This window comes from Anomaloglossus baeobatrachus, chromosome 6 (assembly GCF_048569485.1).
Source record: "Anomaloglossus baeobatrachus isolate aAnoBae1 chromosome 6, aAnoBae1.hap1, whole genome shotgun sequence".
NCBI classification, from domain to species: Eukaryota; Metazoa; Chordata; class Amphibia; order Anura; family Aromobatidae; genus Anomaloglossus; species Anomaloglossus baeobatrachus.
The window spans coordinates 261,440,126-261,459,027 of NC_134358.1; the positions used below are offsets into that span (position 1 = coordinate 261,440,126).

An 18,902-nucleotide genomic window follows, 5' to 3' on the forward strand; every position below is an offset into this window, starting at 1 on the left:
TACATGGCACAGAGAGCTACAGTACCAGGCACACTAAGCTGCAGTATCTGACACAGAGCGTTAAAGTGCCAGGCACACCAAGCTGCAGTACCCTGCAGTGAGAGCTACAGTACCAGGCACACCAAGCTGCAGTACCTGGCACAGAGAGCTACAGTACCAGCACCACAAGCTGCAGTACCTGGCACAGAAAGCTACAGTACCAGGCACACCTAGCTGCAGTACCAGCACAACAAATTGCAGTATCTGACACAGAAAACTAGAGTACCAGGCACACCGAGTTGCGGTATCTGACACAGAGAGCTACAGTACTAGGCACACCAAGCTGCAGTACCTGGCACAGAGAGTTAAAGTACCAGGCACACTAAGCTGCAGTACTTGGCACAGAGAGCTACAAAACCAGCGCCCCAAGCTGCAGTACCTACCACAGAGAGCTATAGTACCAGCACACCAAGCTGCAGTATCTGACACAGAGAGCTAAAGTACCAGTCACACTGAGTTGCAATACCTGACACAGAGAGCTACAGTACCAGGTACACCCAGTTGCAGTAGCTGGCACAGAGAGCTGCAGTACTGGGCAGTGAGAGCTAAAATATCAGACACAGCCACACCAATGTGTAAATTGCTGTGCTTGTATGCACATAGAAATGGCCTGCCTCTCTCTGGAGTGCAACAACCCCTTTAGTGTGCTGATTAGATGGAACATCTATCAGTCAACATATGTAAAGTATAGGCTATCAATGTTTAAATGATTTGTCCATCTAAAAAATGTTGTTAACTATAAATTAATAAATTATTACGCTTACTTATATATACATTACATCTGAAAGGCTCTTGGACCCCAGTTACAAGACCTGGTCTTGAGTTCCCAGATCAGCATGCTCCTTTTGTAGTTTACTCAACTTTTCTAACAGCCATAAGCATGATATCTATTTTTGGATCATTTTTAGATTATATCCAACACAGAACAGTGTCTCTTTTATCAACACTTGACCAGAATTGTCAATGTGAACATTGACGTTTGACATCTGAATGGCTTAGCTATATAGTGAAATCTCGCTAAAAGACCCTCTCTTTGACAAGACCACTTTTTTTTAAATAAAAAGGAGGCTCTTAAAGAGGTTCCACTGTATTACTTTTTTGTCAATTCCCTGCAATTTTTAATATCTCTTATTGTTGATAGTAAAATGAATCATTTGTTGGTTACATACAGCGAGTGAAATAAGTATTGAACATCTCACTAATTTCCTAAATAAATCTAATATATAAAGCTCAGTGTATGTATGTATGTATGTGTGTATGTATGTATGTGTGTATGTCTGCTAAAGGAATCCGCACCGTCGCATTTACAATCACGAAATTTTGCACAGACGCCTCATATGACCCAGGGAACGTCATAGACTATGTTTTGACGGGAAAATTTCACCCCACGCTTTACAGTAGTTCTCCAAAATCCTGCTTCCATTAAACTGAGTGGAGGTGGGAGCTATAGGCTATTAATAGCAACTGTCAGTGGTTGCTATAGGAACAAAATAAACTGTTATTATAAGAAGCTTATGTGTGAAGTAATATGATGTCGGTGGGGAGACGGATAGAGAGAGAGATAGAAAGAGACAGCCGGGCAAAGAGACAGCCCTGGAAAGAGATAGCTGGGCAAAGAAACAGATGTGCAAAGAGACAGACGGGCAAAGAGACAGCCCTGAAAGAGACAGCCCTGGAAAGAGACAGAGGGGCAAAGAGACAGACAAAGACAGATGGGGAAAGAGACAGACGGGTAAAGAGAGAGACAGACAGACACACATATAGAGACAGACACAGAGATAGAGGGAGACAGACACAGAAATGGAGACAGACAGACTGATACAAATACAGACAGATAGAAACAGATAGACAGAGACATAGACACAGACAAAAAAATACACAGACAGAGAGACAGACAGAGACACACAGAGAGAGACTGGGAGAGAGACAGAGAGACAGTTACTATCCCGGGCAACACCCGTGTACTACAGCTAGTATATTTATAAATGTTCTATTAACATGAATTTCTCACCAGATGTCAGGAGCAACTCATCCAATCCACACAGGCAAAGAAATCAAACCATAGCTGTCCATAAATTTAGTGCTGTGTGATAATTTGAAATGGCATAGGGTAAAAGTATTGAACACACTCACTGAAATTTATTTAATAATTCTCACAAAAGGATTTGTTGGTGATGAGCTTTAGGACACCTCTTGTATGCAGAAACTTGCCATATGCATCGCCCATGTGTGATTTTGGCGCATTCTTCCACACAAACACTTTTCAAATCCTGAAGGCTCCATGGGTTCAGTCTATGAGATTTAGTCCCTTCCAAAAAAATTCTATTGGATTCAGGGCAAGTGATTGGCTGGGCCATTCTATCGGCTTTATTTTCTTTCTCTGAAACCAATTGAGATTTTCCATGGGTGTGTGTTTGGGCTAATTGTCTTACTAGAATGTCCACCCTCATTTCATCATCCTGGTGAATGGCAGCAGTTTTTTATCAAGAATTTCTCGGTACATTTGTCCTTACATATTTTCTTCAATTATTTAAAGTCTGCCATGATCGTATGTTGAAAAAACCTCCAAACCTCACAGTTGGTATGGTGTTTTTAGGGGGTTATAAAGTGCCTTTTGCCTGCAAGCATGGTGTATATTATGGTATTTTAAGAATTCAATGTTGGCACACCTGACTAGATTATATTTTTCTATTATCTCACAGGCTTGTCTAAATGTTGTTGAGCAAACTTTAAATGCGGATGAACATGCTTTCTGTTGTACCTGTTGATTCCATGTCTTCGTGTAGCTCTCCAGTGGTGATTTTTGACTCTTTGACAACTCATCTGAAAGATTATTTTCACTCCTCTGTTGTCACACGGTGTGTGGCTCTTAACTCGCTGAGTGTCATGGCAGCATCTGATGCTGTTCATGCTGCAGAATCTGATACTCCTCACTATGCCTCCTTTGGTGTTTCTGAGTTACACAGACAGGATCTAAGGATCGCCCATGGAACAGCTGTGTTCTCATTAGTGAATTTCTGCTAGCCTGCTGGTTACCTCTTGGATCACTTTGTGGGAGACCTATCACAGTCACTCCACACCTTTTTAAGATGGTGGAACCTGTCTTCCCATGCTGACTATAGCTTTTGCTAAAACGACCCATGTGCTGTTGTATCCCAATCCTGCTGGCGAATGTATTACTTTGTATTACGAATGTATCACTTTTTCGTCAGCCCTCCCCAGGGGCTGGGGGGAGGTGGTATAAGATCAGGGCGGGTCAGGAGAAGGGCAAATAAGGCAGCCCAGATATCCTCACCATCAGAGGGAACTCTGGGGTTAGGCATAGCTCGGGTCCCCTAGCCTGAGGGCTAGTGTAGGAACCTCTGTCCCATGCTCTACACCTATAACGTTACATCTGTCTGAAATTTAGCTGGGAACACTTGGTCATGGCCAGTTTATTGTGAAATGATATTCTTTCCACTTTCAGATTATGGCCAAAACAGTGCTTACTAGAGCCATCAGTAGTTTAAAAATTTTCTGTAACCAATTCCATCAATATATTTTACAACAATAACATTGCATAGGTCTTGAGACAGCTCGCTGGTTTTATTCATCTTCAGATGTTTCATTGTGGCACCTTGGTAATGACTCCTTTTTATAGTCCATCAGTTGAACCAGAATTACTTTCTAATTACTGATAGATTTCAGCTAGAGTCAGGATTTTCCATGGCTTTTTAAACCTCTCTTTTTTTCATGTGTTCAATACTTTTTTTCATTATTACACATCACTACATTTATGGACAGTTATGGTTTGATTTCTTTGCCTGTGTGGATTGGATGTGTTGTTACTGACAGCTGGTTAGAAATTCTTGACAATAGAGTACTTTTACAAATATATTTACATAGAAAATTGGTGACATGTTCAATACTTATTTACCCACTGTAGACTAAAGGCTACTTTACACGCTGCGATATCGGTCCCGATATCGCTAGCGTGGGTGCCCGCCCCTATCTGTTGTGCGACACGGGCAAATCGCTGCCCGTGCCGCACAACATCGCGCAGACCCGTCACACATACCTGCCCGGCGACGTCGCTGTGACCGGCGAACCGCCTCCTTTCTAAGGGGGCGGTCCGTGCGGCATCACAGCGACGTCATTGAGCGGCCGCCCAATAGAAGCGGAGGGGCGGAGATGAGTGGCCGGAACATCCCGCCCATCTCCTTCCTTCCTCATAGCGGCCGGGAGGCAGGTAAGGAGAGGTTCCTCGTTCCTACGGCGTCACACATAGCGATGTGTGCTGCCGCAGGAGCGACGAACTACATCGTTACTGCTGCAGTAACGATAATCGAGAATGGACCCCCATGTCACCGATGAGCGATTTTACACGTTTTTGCAACGATGCAAAATCGCTCATCGGTATCACACGCAGCAACATCGCTAATGCGGCCGGATGTGCGTCACAAATTCCGTGACCCCAACGACTCCGCATTAGCGATGTCGCAGCGTGTAAAGCCCCCTTTACACATGTACATGGTGCAAATAATTCTGACCCAGTAATGAACCTCTCTGAACAACACAAGACCAGGTTAGAGGCTCATGCAATCTCACAATCTCAAAATATGTGTTTAGATTTTAGTTGTGTAAAGAGTTGCTAATTTATTTTATTTTCGGTACATTATAACAATAAAAATAGTTTCAAATGTGGACATACTCTTTACTAGTGGCTCTAGCCAGGTTTGCTATTAGCCCTCAACCTGGTGTAGGAGAGTACAGTATTGCTTTTTGTCTACTTTCACATTTGTTGAAGGGAGTATTTTGTCTTTATATAAAGCAAGTAAAAGTAAGGTCTTCATAATGAGCACTAACCCGTATAATTTATTTTCAGAATGGAATTTGACGAGTTTGAAAAGACTTGATGTCAATCAGGTACCGTAGTGTTTTTTTTTTTATTTCTTAGGGTTCATTCAGACGTCAGTGATGTGAAAAATAAGATTGATTGTCATCAGTGTGCTGGATCAGATTTATATCAGTGTTTGGTGAGATTAATTTTCTCACATGCCCAAAAAAATCTTTGCAAAGCTTCTTATTGTGTTGAGAATAGGCTGGACAGACATCTGTCTGAGATGGTTTAGTGAATCCTGCATTGAGCAGAGGGGTTGGACACGATGACCCTGGAGGTCCCTTCCAACTCTAAAGGGGGCTTTACACGCAGTGATATCGCTAGCTAACGTACCCGCCCCCGTCGTTTGTGCGTCACGGGCAAATCGCTGCTTGTGGCATACAATATCGTTAGGAGCCGTCACACGGATTTACCTGCCTAGCGACGTCACTGTGGCCGGCGAACCGCTCCTTTCTAAGGGGGGCGGTTTGTGCGGCGTCACAGCGGCGTCACTAAGCGGCCACCCAATAGAAGCGGAGGGGCAGAGATGAGCGTCCGTAGCATCCCGCCCACCCCCTTCCTTCCTCATTGCCGGCGGCCGCAGGTAAGCTGTAGTTCGTCATTCCCGAGGTGTCACACATAGCGATGTGTGCTGCCTCGGGAATGATGAACAACCTGCGTCCTCAACAATCAACGAATTTTTGAAAATGAACGACGTGTCAACGATTGACGATTTGACGAGTATTTTCCATCGTTAACGGCCGCTCGTTGGTGTCATACGCAACGACGTTTCTAACGATGCCGGATGTGAGTCACGGAATCCGTGACCCCGGCGATATATCGTTAGATACGTCGTTGCATGTAACGGGGCCTTTACATTTTATAATTCTCCAACTCTTTACAATGTTACAAGTTGACAACATACTGATTAAACACTGACTTTTTTTGGACCATTAGACATACTGTACATAGGTGATTTTGCTCCATTTCTCAGATCAAAAATGGATACATCTCTTAGATTTGTTTTTTGAAGACCTAAAAAAAAAATGAACATTTGAAGAGCCCATGCACTATAATTGAGGATGTCTTCTATCAGTAAAAATCAAAGTTAGAGCATGTCCTTGATTCACAGACGTCTGAATGTCAGCACTAAAGTGTAAGCATATTGAATATTCCACATCTAGATTCTAACTTGTTTCTTCCACATAAAGTATGCCGTTTCCGCCATCACTTTTGATCTTGCGGCTGTGTGCATTCTGAAGCCATGCCCCACAAACGCTCCTCCTCACTGTGTCCATGTAGGTTAGGAGTAATAGGGGTTAAAGATGAGTGAACCTTTGGAGGTTCGGTTCGCTGACAGCAAACAAATTTAGCATCCAGGCCAAACTTTGCCCGAAGAGGTTCAGAAACACTGATTGGCAGATTGAGTTTTCTACTCCCATATACAGACCACCATAAGCAGACCACATCCAGGGGAGGGTGGCCAGGCATTTTGAATTTTTTTTTGGGGGGGTTCCACACTACGTGTGATGACTCTGTTGTTGCCCCCAGTGCGAACCGTTCAAACACTGCAAGCGGTTTGCATAGAGCTGAGCACCAAGCTTACCTGAGCACACCAATGCTCAGGAGAGTTAAAAGGAACCTGTCACCACTTTTTTGGACTATATGCTGCAGCCACCACCACCGGGCTCTTTTATATACAGCATTGTAACATGCTTTATATAAGAGCCCAGGCCGCTGTGACAACATAAAAAACACTTTATAATATTTACCTAACGGTCGCTCCGCGGTGAAATAGGGCCTAATGGGCGTCTCCGTTGACGGTGCCGGAGCCGCCTCTTTTGGCCATCTTTGTTCTCCTTCTCTAGCCGCGGTGCATGACGGGTCCGACGTCATCCACACTCGCCAGCTTTCCGGTCCTGAGCAGGGCAGATCAAAGTATTGTAGTGCGCCTGCTCAGGACCGGCGAGTGTGTATGACGTAGCCGCATCATGCACACATTCTTCAGAAAGAGGACGAAGATGGCCGAAAGGGGAGGCGCCCGCACCGGACAACGGAGACGCCCATTAGGCCCTATTTCACCGCAGAGCGACCGTTAGGTAAGTATTATAAAGTGTTTTTATGTTGTCACAGCGGCCTGGGCTCTTATATACAGCATGTTAGAATGCTGTGTATAAGAGCTCGGTGGTGCTGGCCGCAGCTTATTGTCCAAAAAAGTGGTGACAGGTTCCCTTTAAGTTTACACGTAAAGCATTTGAACCCTGAACCAGAGCCCTTTCTTTTTAAGTTGCTGTTCGGTTCAAAAACCAAACCTCAGGTTCGCTCATCTCTAATAGGGATATCTGGATCCTTTTTCTAGTGCCACATTCCTACCGCACAAATACTTCTCACTTATTCTGTAGCGAGATATGATGTATATTTTTGACAGATATTTAACTTATTAGTCTTTGTCCCTAATGAGTTAAACAGCTTTACTCAATTAGACTGGCTTCATTACACACAATGATTTGATTATCTCTTCTATTTCCGTTATTTCTTTTCATAATTGGTATGTCTCTTTGTTTCTTTTTTGGAGAAGCTGGATGACAACCAATCTAGCTATACACCGACAAATCTGCCTAGTTATACTGACGCACACCTCCACGCTAATATTTGCTCCATGACTAGGCAAGTGTAACATTTAGACATTACTAAAGCTTAGTGAAAATTGCCCTAACATACATCTCATTAGCTTTCTTGCTTGTTGGGATATACTGACCAACATTTGAATGAAATGACTGGAAAACTTTGCTCTTCATGGTTTTGGAAAACCTCAATGCAAAATGTGAATATCATTATGTAAATATAAAGGAAAAACAAAGGAATAAAATCTTACCAAGAAATCAACAGACGGACTTATGATTACAGTTAAAAAGTTTTCTACTTTTGGGAAAAATTTTCTTATGAAAATAATTTTTGCAATTGGATTTTATTTAAAACATTTCACTGCTTTCTTTCAAAGTATGCAAATGTTTTAATAAAACCCAATAGCAAAAATGATTTTTATCTTGAAACTCACACATTAGGTAAAAAAGGAAAGTTGGACAACTTCCCATAGTGACTGCAGCATCTGTTAACATGGTCAAAATAATACTTCTATTAAAATAAAAAAAAACCTTAATATTCACTGAAATAACTCAAAACTGATAACCCAGCCCCCCAAAAAAACCTCTTCACTTTAAATTTACTGAATATAAACTAATGAAAATCTTATTCTGAATTGTGGTTCAACAGATTTTTATAAAAACACACTAATGAAAATGGCCTGGACAAAATTGATGTTATTACTAGAAAAGATTGAAAATAATTTGACCATTTTGACATTTTCAACGAAGGTGTTTCCTGTAATTAGTATCAGTGGTGTTTAAAAACCTGTAATCAATCAGTTTAAGATAGTGAAAGTAATCCAGCTCGTCTGTGGCAGCAACCGTCATGCAAAGATTAAACGCTCTGAAACGTGGAAAGTCTTTGAAGAGGAAAAGGGATCCAGCTTCCGGAATATGGTAAAACAATTCTTTGAAACTTTGTTCCAATAAAACCACTGATTTTTCCAATACATAACACCATAATATGTGGAGCCAGGGAGCCCAGGAATCGACAGCGCGTTTCAAATGCTGACTGCCTTCTTTGTCAAGCCTGGCTCCACATATTATGGTGTTATATATTGGAAATTCTGTGGTTTTAATGGAATAAAGTTTCAAAGAATTGTTTTAACATATTCCGGAAGCTGGATCCCATTTTCTCTTCAAATTAACCAGTTTGCCTATTTAACGCCAAATCACGTACATAGCACATAATGAGCAGGAGTCAGTTCCCGCATCATGCCATGCTATGTACATCATGGATTTAAATGGTCTCTGTGTGAAAACACACAGACGGCTCCATGCTGGCAGCAGTCACAGACAGCTGACCGGCATGGGAGGAGGTGCGGGGGCCAGTTTCTTCTTTTCCCGCTTTCTGATCGCTGTAATCGGTCAATCAAAGTGATTGGCTGGAGTTTCTGAAATATTAGCAGTTCCCCACACAATCACTGCAGGAGCTCGGCTAGCTGATAGCCCAGCTCCTGCAGTAACAACAAAGGCCAGCACACACACCACCCCTGGCTGAATAACCCTCTAGATGCTGTGATTGATAGCACAACATAAAGGGTACTTTACACGCTGCAATATCGGTATTGATATCGCTAGTGAGCGTACCCGCCACCATTGGTTGTGCGTCACGGGAAAATCGCTGCCCGAGGCGCACAACATCGTTAGTCCCCGTCACACGGACTTACCTTCCCTGCGACGTCGCTGTTGCCGGCGAACCGCCTCCTTTCTAAGGGGGTGGGTCGTGCGGCGTCACCGCGACGTCACACGGCAGCCGTCCAGTAGCAGAGGAGGAGCGGAGATGAGCGGCTGGAACATGCCGCCCACCTTCTTCCTTCCTCATTGCTGGTGGACGGAGGTAAGGAGATGTTCGTCGCTCCTGCGGTGTCACGCATAGTGATGTGTGATGGCGCAGGAACGACGAACAACAACAACATCGCTACTCACCAGACAACTATATTTGGTGTTTAAACGACCTCTCCAACACCAACGATTTTTACCACTTTTGCGATCGTTGAAGGTCGCTCGTATGTGTCACACGCTGCAATGTCGCTAACGACGCCGGATGTGCGTCACAAACACCGTGACCCCGACGATAAATCGTTAGCGATGTCGCAGCGTGTAAAGCACCCTTTAGGCTTACCCATACGTCCTGATTGGGAAGGAGTTCCCGGCCTAGAATGTATGGTACATCCTGGCAATCATGTGGCCACCATGACTGCAGTGACGGTGATCGCATGGAGGTGACTGCTGTTTCTGCCAGCTCGGCACCTGGACTCGTGGCCAAAGCAGGTTTTGTCAATCCCACCAGCAACTATGATTGCTGTGATTGGCTGTTCAGAACTAAACAGCCAATCACAGTGATTTTAATGTTTCAGATAAATGAAATTGCCTGAAACATTGAAGTCCAGCTATGATTGGTGCAATAGCCGCACCAATCATAGGTTGGAGCCTGGCAACAGCGGTGTTACCAGCCCCATTGTTGATTGGAATGATTGCTCCAATCAGTGAGCAGAGACACTGTGTTACCTCCCACAGACTGCTCTGCTCCACCTCCTTCCTTCTTGGAGACATGAGGATAGCAGCTACTGTGCTATTCTACCATGTATCTGCTGCAACATGTGGTGCCACAAGCAGTTTTAGGCCTGTGCCACCACTGCTGCTTTTTTGGGAAGAAGAAAGAAAATATTTTTTTTCCCCTCACCCATGACAGCACCACGTGAGAGAGGGATCCGCCCAGCAAGGACAGGAAACCATTCTGAATAAAAGGGCGGTACTTCTCCCCTTCGTCAGTTGGTTTCCTGTCCTGGATGGGAGACCCCTGTTCTGAAAACCGGCGGTAAAGAAGAGGAAAAGAACAGAAAATTTGCCTACTTACCCAGCCCCGTCCGGTGTCTGGAAGAGCAGGGCGAGTCCTGTAGCACCATTCTTCGGGGCTGGAAGCGCCGTCCACCTGCCCGGGGGGTCCTGGTGTCCGTGCGGGAGAGGGCGGCAGGAACCGCTCGGGGGCTCCCGGTCCGCCGCTCCTTTCCCCACGCTCTGCGCTCCATGCGGCCTGGAACTTCCGGGTGCGCGCACACGCGATGGGCACGCTGGGAGATGGAGGCGGGCCTTCCGATGACGTCACCGGATGAAGATGGCGGCGCCCATGCGACGCTGCGGTGCATGCGGCCTGCCGTTCCGGTATACGGGCACTCCTGGCCGTGCACCGTGGAGAGCGTGGGGAGCAGGGAGGAGCCTCACCTGGGACCGGAAGGCGGTGGATAAGGGGACTGCGACTCTCCTGGCGCTGTCAGAGGCTGGTACCAGGGCTCTGCAATGGATACGGATGAGCAGCAGCGCTCTCCTGTGCGTCGTCAGCAGGGCAGGAAATCGGATGACCGGAGCGACACTGGTCGGACGGGCCGTGGCAGCCATGACAGCAGATCCTCCCATGACTCTGCAGCTCCTGTGAGACCTGTGGATGTTCCGAAACAGCCTTCAAAACCGGTACCCTTCATTCCTATGGTGGTGAGTGGATCTTCGTGAATGTCCTCATACTCATGGCTCCCTTGGGGTTTTTTCTCCCCTGCTTTTGTCTTCCCTTCTTAGGCCCCTAAAAAATCCATGTCCAAAAAGAAGCATAAGGAATGCCCCCTTTGCAGGGAACCCCTCTCAGAGGAGTGGCACAAGAAGTTGTGTCAGGGGTGTATCCGTCGCACAATTGCGGAGGAATCCCCGGGACTCTCAGCGGACGTCCATTCGGCTATCCGCTCGGAGGTACAGGATTCCATGAAGGCTTTCTTAAAAAAGAAAAAATCGAAACCTGTAGACTCTGCCCCTTCCTCCTACTCCTCCTCCGTTACGGCCTCGGACTCAGACTCCTCGTCCTCAGGTGGTGATATGGGAGGCAGACCGTGCTTCTCCATTGACGATATTGGGTCCCTGGTCAAATCAGTCAGGGCTACTATAGGGTTAACGGAGGAGAAGTCCTCTAGATCCCTGGAGGATGTGATGTTTGGAGGTCTGGAAGATAGGAAGAAGCGTACCTTTCCGGTCAACAACAAAATTGAGGCACTTATTCAGAAGGAGTGGAAGCGTCCGGACAAAGCAGGCTCTCTCCCTTCCTCCTCCAAACGGAAATATCCCTTTGATGAGGACAAGGCTACCGTATGGGACAAGGCGCCCCGGATCGATGCTGCCGTTGCGAAGTCTTCTCGGCGGGGCGGCATTCCCCTGGAGGACTCGGGTACATTGACCTTCGGGCTCTCTGTCGCCCCCAGGATTTTTACGAAAATAGTGGCGGAGATGACGGCTCATCTACGGATCCGGAATATTCTGGTGGTTCCTTACCTGGACGACTTCTTGGTAATTGGGAACTCCAAGCAGCAATGTGCGGCTCATCTCCAATACATTCAACAGTCTCTACAAGACCTGGGTTGGATGGTGAATTACGAGAAGTCCCGGATGGACCCGGTCACGATTCAAGCGTTTCTAGGTCTCACTCTCGACTCAGTGTGTCAGCAGTGCCTTTTGCCAGCAGAAAAAATTCGGAGGGTTTCAGCCATGGCCCGGCGGGCGATCCACCATCCCAGGATGTCTCTGAGGCAGGCTATGTCCTTGCTGGGTACTCTGACATCTTGCTTCCCGGCGGTCCCGTGGATTCGGGTTCACTCCAGGGCTCTCCAGTGGCAGGTTCTGTATGCCCAGAAAGCATTAAACGATTGTTTAGAAGGGGTCGTCACCCTGTCCTGGGCGGTCAGAAGCTCTCTCCTCTGGTGGACGTCCGTGGACAATCTGTCTGTGGGTGTTCCCTGGCTACCTCGGGACCGGAGGGTGGTAACTACAGACGCCAGCCAGTCCGGCTGGGGGGCTCACCTTCTCGAGCACATTTCTCAGGGATGGTGGTCGCCGCGGGAGGCGGCGCAACCCTCGAATCTCCGGGAGCTGTGGGCGGTGGAGCGTGCCCTACACGACTTTCTCCCTCACCTTCGCGGGCGGCATGTTCTGGTCATGTCCGACAACCAGTCCACAGTCTCATATGTCAACCACCAAGGGGGCACGAGATCCCCATCCCTCATGCAGGTGTCCTACAGACTGTTTCTCTGGGCAGAGCAGCATCTTCTCTCCCTCTCGGCTCTCCACATCAAAGGAAGTCTCAATGTCACGGCGGATTACCTCTGCCGCCATCACCTGCGGCAAGGGGAATGGTCCTTGAATCCTCGGGTCTTTCGACAGATAGTGACTCTCTGGGGCTTGCCGCAGATAGACCTTTTTGCCACCAGACTGAACAGGCAGGTAGTACAGTTCTGTTCGCTAAGCCCCTCGGACCAGCCCTTCGCAGTTGACGCGCTACAGGTTTCATGGACCTTCGGGCTAGCTTATGTGTTTCCTCCGATTATCATGCTGCCGACCGTTCTGCAGAAAATCAGGGAGGACCGGGCAAGGGTACTTCTTATCGCCCCCTTCTGGCCCAAGCGACCATGGTTTTCTCTCCTAAAGGCAATGTCTGTCACGGATCCCTGGGTTCTGCCGGAAGTTCCGGACCTGTTAGTACAGGGACCAGTATTCCACGCACAAGCGAAAGGGTTCCATTTAACGGCTTGGAATTTGAAAGGTCGTTGTTGAGGAGCAAAGGTTTTTCCCCTGACCTTATTTCTACTTTATTGAAAAGCCGCAAACCTGTTACCACCAAAATATATGGGAGAGTGTGGCAAAAATTCCTGCAGTTCTCTGAGGGTCCCTTGGGTCCGGAGGCTCCTGTTGAGTGCATTTTAGAATTCCTTCAGAAGGGGTTTGATCTGGGGTTAGCGGTGAACACTCTCAAGGTTCAGGTCTCTGCCTTGGGGGCCCTGTACAATAGTAACCTGGCGGCCAACAAGTGGATTAAACGATTTATTATGGCTAGTGGTAGGTCTAGGCCTGTGGTCATTCCAAAGGTTCCTCCCTGGGACCTGAACTTGGTCTTGGATGCCCTCACGGGACCCCCCTTTGAACCTTTGACTAAGCTTTCCCTGAAATTGCTTACCCTGAAAACCGTATTGCTGGTCGCATTAACCTCGGCACGGCGGATCGGTGATTTGCAGGCCCTGTCGGTAGTGCAGCCTTACACTCCGGTCCTTGAAGATAGAGTCATCTTGCGGCCGGACCCAGCGTATCTCCCGAAGGTCGCTTCTCATTTTCATAGAATGCAAGAAATAGTCCTGCCCTCGTTCTGTTGTCATCCCACTAATGAGGGGGAACGTAGATTTCACACCCTGGATGTCCGCAGGGCCCTCCTACACTATCTTTCGGTCACTCAGGTAGTGAGGAAGACACAGTCGTTATTTATCTCCTTTCAGGGTAGTACCAAGGGTCAGGGGGTGTCCAAGAGTACTATCGCTAGGTGGATTAGGGAGGCCATTACTTTAGCCTACTCCTCCAGTGGAGCGCCTGTTCCGGAGAACCTCCGGGCCCATTCCACCAGAGCGGTGTCTACTTCCTGGGCTGAGCGTGCACAGGTATCTCTTGAACAAATTTGTAGGGCCGCTACCTGGTCCTCACAATCTACTTTTATCCGACACTATCGGTTGGACCTATCCTCCTCGGCTGCTCTTTCGTTTGGTAGAAGGGTGCTTGAGGCGGTGGTCCCTCCCTAAATGGGTTTCTCTGGAAATCTCTCATGTGGTGCTGTCATGGGTGAGGGGAAAACACTACGGTTACTTACCGGTAGCCGGTTTTTCCAGAACCCATGACAGCACCCTTATATTCCCTCCCTTTCTCATCCTTGGTGTGCACTTTTTCGGTGTGCTTGTGAGTGTTTAGTGGTGGTGGGGTAAGTTCTAACGATTGTTGGAGGTCCTCTCATTCTCGGTAATCAACTGACGAAGGGGAGAAGTACTGCCCTTTTATTCAGAATGGTTTCCTGTCCTTGCTGGGCGGATCCCTCTCTCACGTGGTGCTGTCATGGGTTCTGGAAAAACCGGCTACCGATAAGTAACCGTAGTGTTTTCCTCTTCCTGACCTGTTCCTGTCCCCTTCATTTTTTTTTTAATCTACTATGATCCCTCTCTCCTCCATTTCCCCTCTTCTGCTACCGAGTGCTGATTAGTACTTGATTGCTCGTGTTTTGACAGTTTTTCTTTTGCACTACCTCTGTGTGTGAGTCCTGCAGCCGCCGAGCACTGATTAGTGACACACAAACCACTGATCGCCGTCTGTGCTCGCTTTTGGCCAGGACTTTTTTTTCCTGTCCATTCCTCTCCACCTTTTGCACCTCATCTGTGCATGCTTCATGCAGCCACTGAGCCACTGATCAGTAATGCACATGGGAAAAATCTATATTTGTTTTATTTTCACAGTTCTAAGTTATACATTTCTGTGTAGCACTTGCGGGTTCAATGTGCTCACCAAACATCTAGATACATTTCTTCAGGGGTCCAGTTTGCAAAACGGGGTTGTTTGTGAGGGCTTTCCAATGTTTAGTCACATCAAGGGCTCTCCAAATGTGACATGACACCCGCAGACAATTTTATCAAAATCTGGACTCCAAAACATCACTCCTTCCTTTTAAAGCTTGACAGGGTGTCCAAACAGTAGTTTCTCACCACAAATGAGATATCGGCATAACTGGAGTAATTACATAACAAACTTTGTGGTCCATTTTCTCTGGTTATCTTTATGAAAATGAAACAATTGGGGTTAAGGGTTAACATTTTTGTGGTAACAATGTATTATTTCATTTTCATAGCTCAGCGTTATAAAATTCTGTGAAGCACTTGGGGGTTCAAAGTGGTCACCACACATCTAGACAAATTCCTTGGGCGATTTTCTTTCCATAATAGGGTACTTGTGGGGGTTTCCACTGTTTAGGCACATCAGGGGCTCTTCAAACTTAACATGGAGTCCACTAACGATTCCAGCCAATTTTTGAGTTCAAAAATTCAAATGGTTCTCCTTTCGTGCTCCCAAACAGTAGTTTTTCTGCCATATTTGGTATCAGCGTACTCAGGAGAAATTGCACAACAAATTTTTAGGGCTATTTTCTCCTGTTACACTAGTATCTGTTCCCCTTAGTGTCTATACATTTCAATATCATCCAATTTCTTTATCAGGACAAACCACAAAGGTTGTCAACTTGTGATTTGTCTTGATAATGAAATTGTCTGATTTTGAAACGTGTAGACAATAAACTGCACTGAGTATTCCTCGGTCTCCTGTATTCCTTTTCTGGTTATTTTCTCCAGCGCAGTTAACCCACTCAATTCCATTTCTGATCTTAAGGCTGCTTTACACCAGACAATCTATCGTGCGATAGATCGTCGGGGTCACGGTTTTTGTGACTCACATCCGGCATCGCTGGCGATGCCGGCCTGTGTGACACCTCCTAGCGACGCTAGGTTCCATAATATCGTTTAATTTAGTTGATCATCGTTTCCGTGGTAGCACACGCCGCTCCGTGTGACACCACGGGAACGATGAGCAGCTCACCTGCCTCCCGCGGCCGCCGCCGGCTCTATGTGGAAGGAAGGAGGTGGGCGGGATGTTTACATCCTGCTCATCTCCGCCCCTCCGCTTCTATTGGCCGGCGGCCGTGTGACGTCGCTGTGACGCCGAACGTCCCTCCCACTTCAGGAAGTGGACGTTCGCCGCCCACAGCGAGGTCGCACGAGAGGTAAGTATGTGTGACGGGGGTTACTGACTTTGTGCGACACGGGCAGCGATTTGCCCGTGACGCAAAAAGGACGGGGGCGGGTACGATCGATTGTGAAATTGCACAATCGGTCGTACCGTGTAAAGCAGCCTTTAGTCTTGTTACAGTGGCACATGCTAGACACATCACCACTAAATTAGAAAAAATATTCGTCGTGCAAGATGTAGGGTTTTTCTTTAACCAGTAAGCAATGAATAATAATTAGGTAACTGTCCTTTCACATGGCAAAAATTGAGTGATGAAATAATGGTACATCCATAAAACAATGTAAATTTTTATTTGGCGTCATCTACTGCTTAATAATTTTTGGAAAATGCCTGTGGGATAGAATTCAACAACTAGATTCTCAGTGCTCTTTGTGCTGTGTGACAGCTGGACTAGGGTCCTGAAATCGTCCTCTATCGTCAATCAAATTGTGCAATAAATTGGGGTGAGCTTGTTTCCTTTTGCCCATTTTTTTTAACATACTCACAGCAGGATAAAGCAGTGGTGAACTGCCCAGGCCAAAAAACGAATGCTTTAATGGATGCAACCAGACCCCCAATAGATGGAGACATCACAGGTGCAAGAGGAGCAAAATCACTCACACAATTTCAAAACATGGAGGGGGTGATCGCTGGATGATAAAATTGCACACTAGTGGCTTGCATATCGCGCCGTTCACACTTACAGGTGCATAGTAACCTAGTCAGTAGCCTATTACACGCCCATACTATTCGTCCAGACGGGTTGCGCGGTACTAATGTGCACCTTATAAGGACGACGACTCCATTATACAAGTCCAAATTATAAAGGACTGGCTGCACCCTGTAGAACATGTTATGTGCAGAAAAATTTATATACAAAATATCTGAGGTATTAGTCGATATTATGGCCAAAATAACGGTAGCCTACAAACCACATCACGATTCCTCATAGCTGTAGGTCCCTACACTAATCTATACATATAGAGAAACAACAAAAAGAGGACTAAATATCCTCCACAATTTAAGATGTTCACAGCAGGATAAAGCAGTGGTGAACTGCCCAGGCCAAAAAACTAATGCACTACCAGGATGCAACCAGAACCCAATAGATAGAGTCATCACAGCTGCAAGAGGATCAAATCACTCACACAACTCCAAAACATGGGGGGGGGGGGGTGATCGCTGGATGATAAAATTCCACACTAGTGGCTTGCATAGGGCACCTGTCACACTTACAGGTGCATAATCATCAAGTTATTACACTCCCATACTATTTGACCAGGCAGTCTGCCCGGTACTAATGTGCACTATATAGAGACAGGGACTCCATTATGCAAGTCCAAATATAAAGGGGACTGGCGGCACCCTGTATAAAATGTTATGTGCAGAAAAATATATATACAAAATATCTGAGGTATTAGTCGATATTATGGCCAAAATAACGGTAGCCTACAAACCACGTCACGGATCCTCATACTTGTAGGTCCCTACACTAATCTATAATCTTTGAGCCAGTACCACTGCTTTATCCTGCTGTGGCTATCTTAATTTGTGGAGGATATTTAGTCTTCTTTTTGTTGTTTTTCCATTTTTTAACATGTATAAAAAGTTGAGCTAAAACTACCAAGTTTTGGGAAAAAAAGCATTTTTCATCTTCATAGCCCATTATATGTTATACTTGTGGGGTCAAAATTATCACTGCCCAAATAGAAGTATTACTTGTGAGGTGTATTTTTCCAAATAAGGTCACTTTTCAGGTTTTGACTACAGTGGTACACTAAGAGCTCTGCAAATATGACATGGCTTCTAAAAGTCATTGCCGCAAACTCTTGACTGTAAAAGCTCCTTCCCTCCTGAGCCCTACCATGTGCTGCACATGGGGGATTTCTGCATAGGGTAAAATATTGTGCTTTTATTTCCATGGTCTTTGTAAAAATGAAATATTTTTAGCTAAAAAAATGTCAATTTGGGCAAATTCACAATCCAATTTTGTAAAATTTTACAAAAGAGCAGTTAGTTAAAAATTGAGGGGTGTGCTTTTAACATGGGGTCCTCTATTTTTTTTGCCCCCCAAGGTCCTTGCTAATCTGAAATGATGTTTAGAAAATATTGTAATAAAAATTCCACTTGGTGCTCCTTTATTTCTGAGGCCTATGTTTGATTCAAGTAAGATAACAGCGGTCATATATGGGATAATGAAATGCAGAATCTGGGGAATAATTATTGAATATTATTTCTCTGATCCCTCTTGCTGCATTTTAGAGAAAATGGATTTAGATTACCTGTCCGTAAAGATGTGACATTTTTAAATGTCATCCCTACTTTGCTTTAATTCCTGTGAAACACTTAAAGGGTAAATAAACATACGATAAGATGTTTTGAACAGTTTGAGAGGTTCAGTCTAAAAAACCATGTGATTTATTGAGAGTTTCTAATATAAAGTCTCCTCCAAACTGAACTAGTCCCTAAAAAAAATACATTTTAGATTTTGGAGGCTTTTTTGAAATAAAAAAAAAAAAATACTGCTGGCTTTCTAACATTCTGAAAATAATAATAATAATAATAATAATAATAATAATAAAAAAGGATTTTAAGTTTAAACTTTCGGGTTTTTCATAAATACCGAGAATACATCGACCAAATGCTTACCGACTACCGATTGCCTTGTCTGTATTCTTGAAGGCTAAATGTTGGACTACATTAGTAAATTTGTCTTGTGTTCTGAAAAAACAGCCTCAAAA

General features: G+C 45.5%; 1 protein-coding gene across 3 annotated transcripts in view; it reads left to right on the top strand.

Annotated features, from left to right (window-relative positions):
* Positions 1-18,902, top strand: part of PIGN (phosphatidylinositol glycan anchor biosynthesis class N) — a 478,983-nt gene that overhangs the window by 108,232 nt on the left and 351,849 nt on the right. For all 3 annotated transcript variants that reach the window (XM_075314844.1, XM_075314846.1, XM_075314845.1), the window contains exon 9: positions 4,904-4,944. In XM_075314844.1, the coding sequence (XP_075170959.1) occupies positions 4,904-4,944 (41 nt within the window). The remainder of the gene's footprint in view (positions 1-4,903; positions 4,945-18,902) is intronic.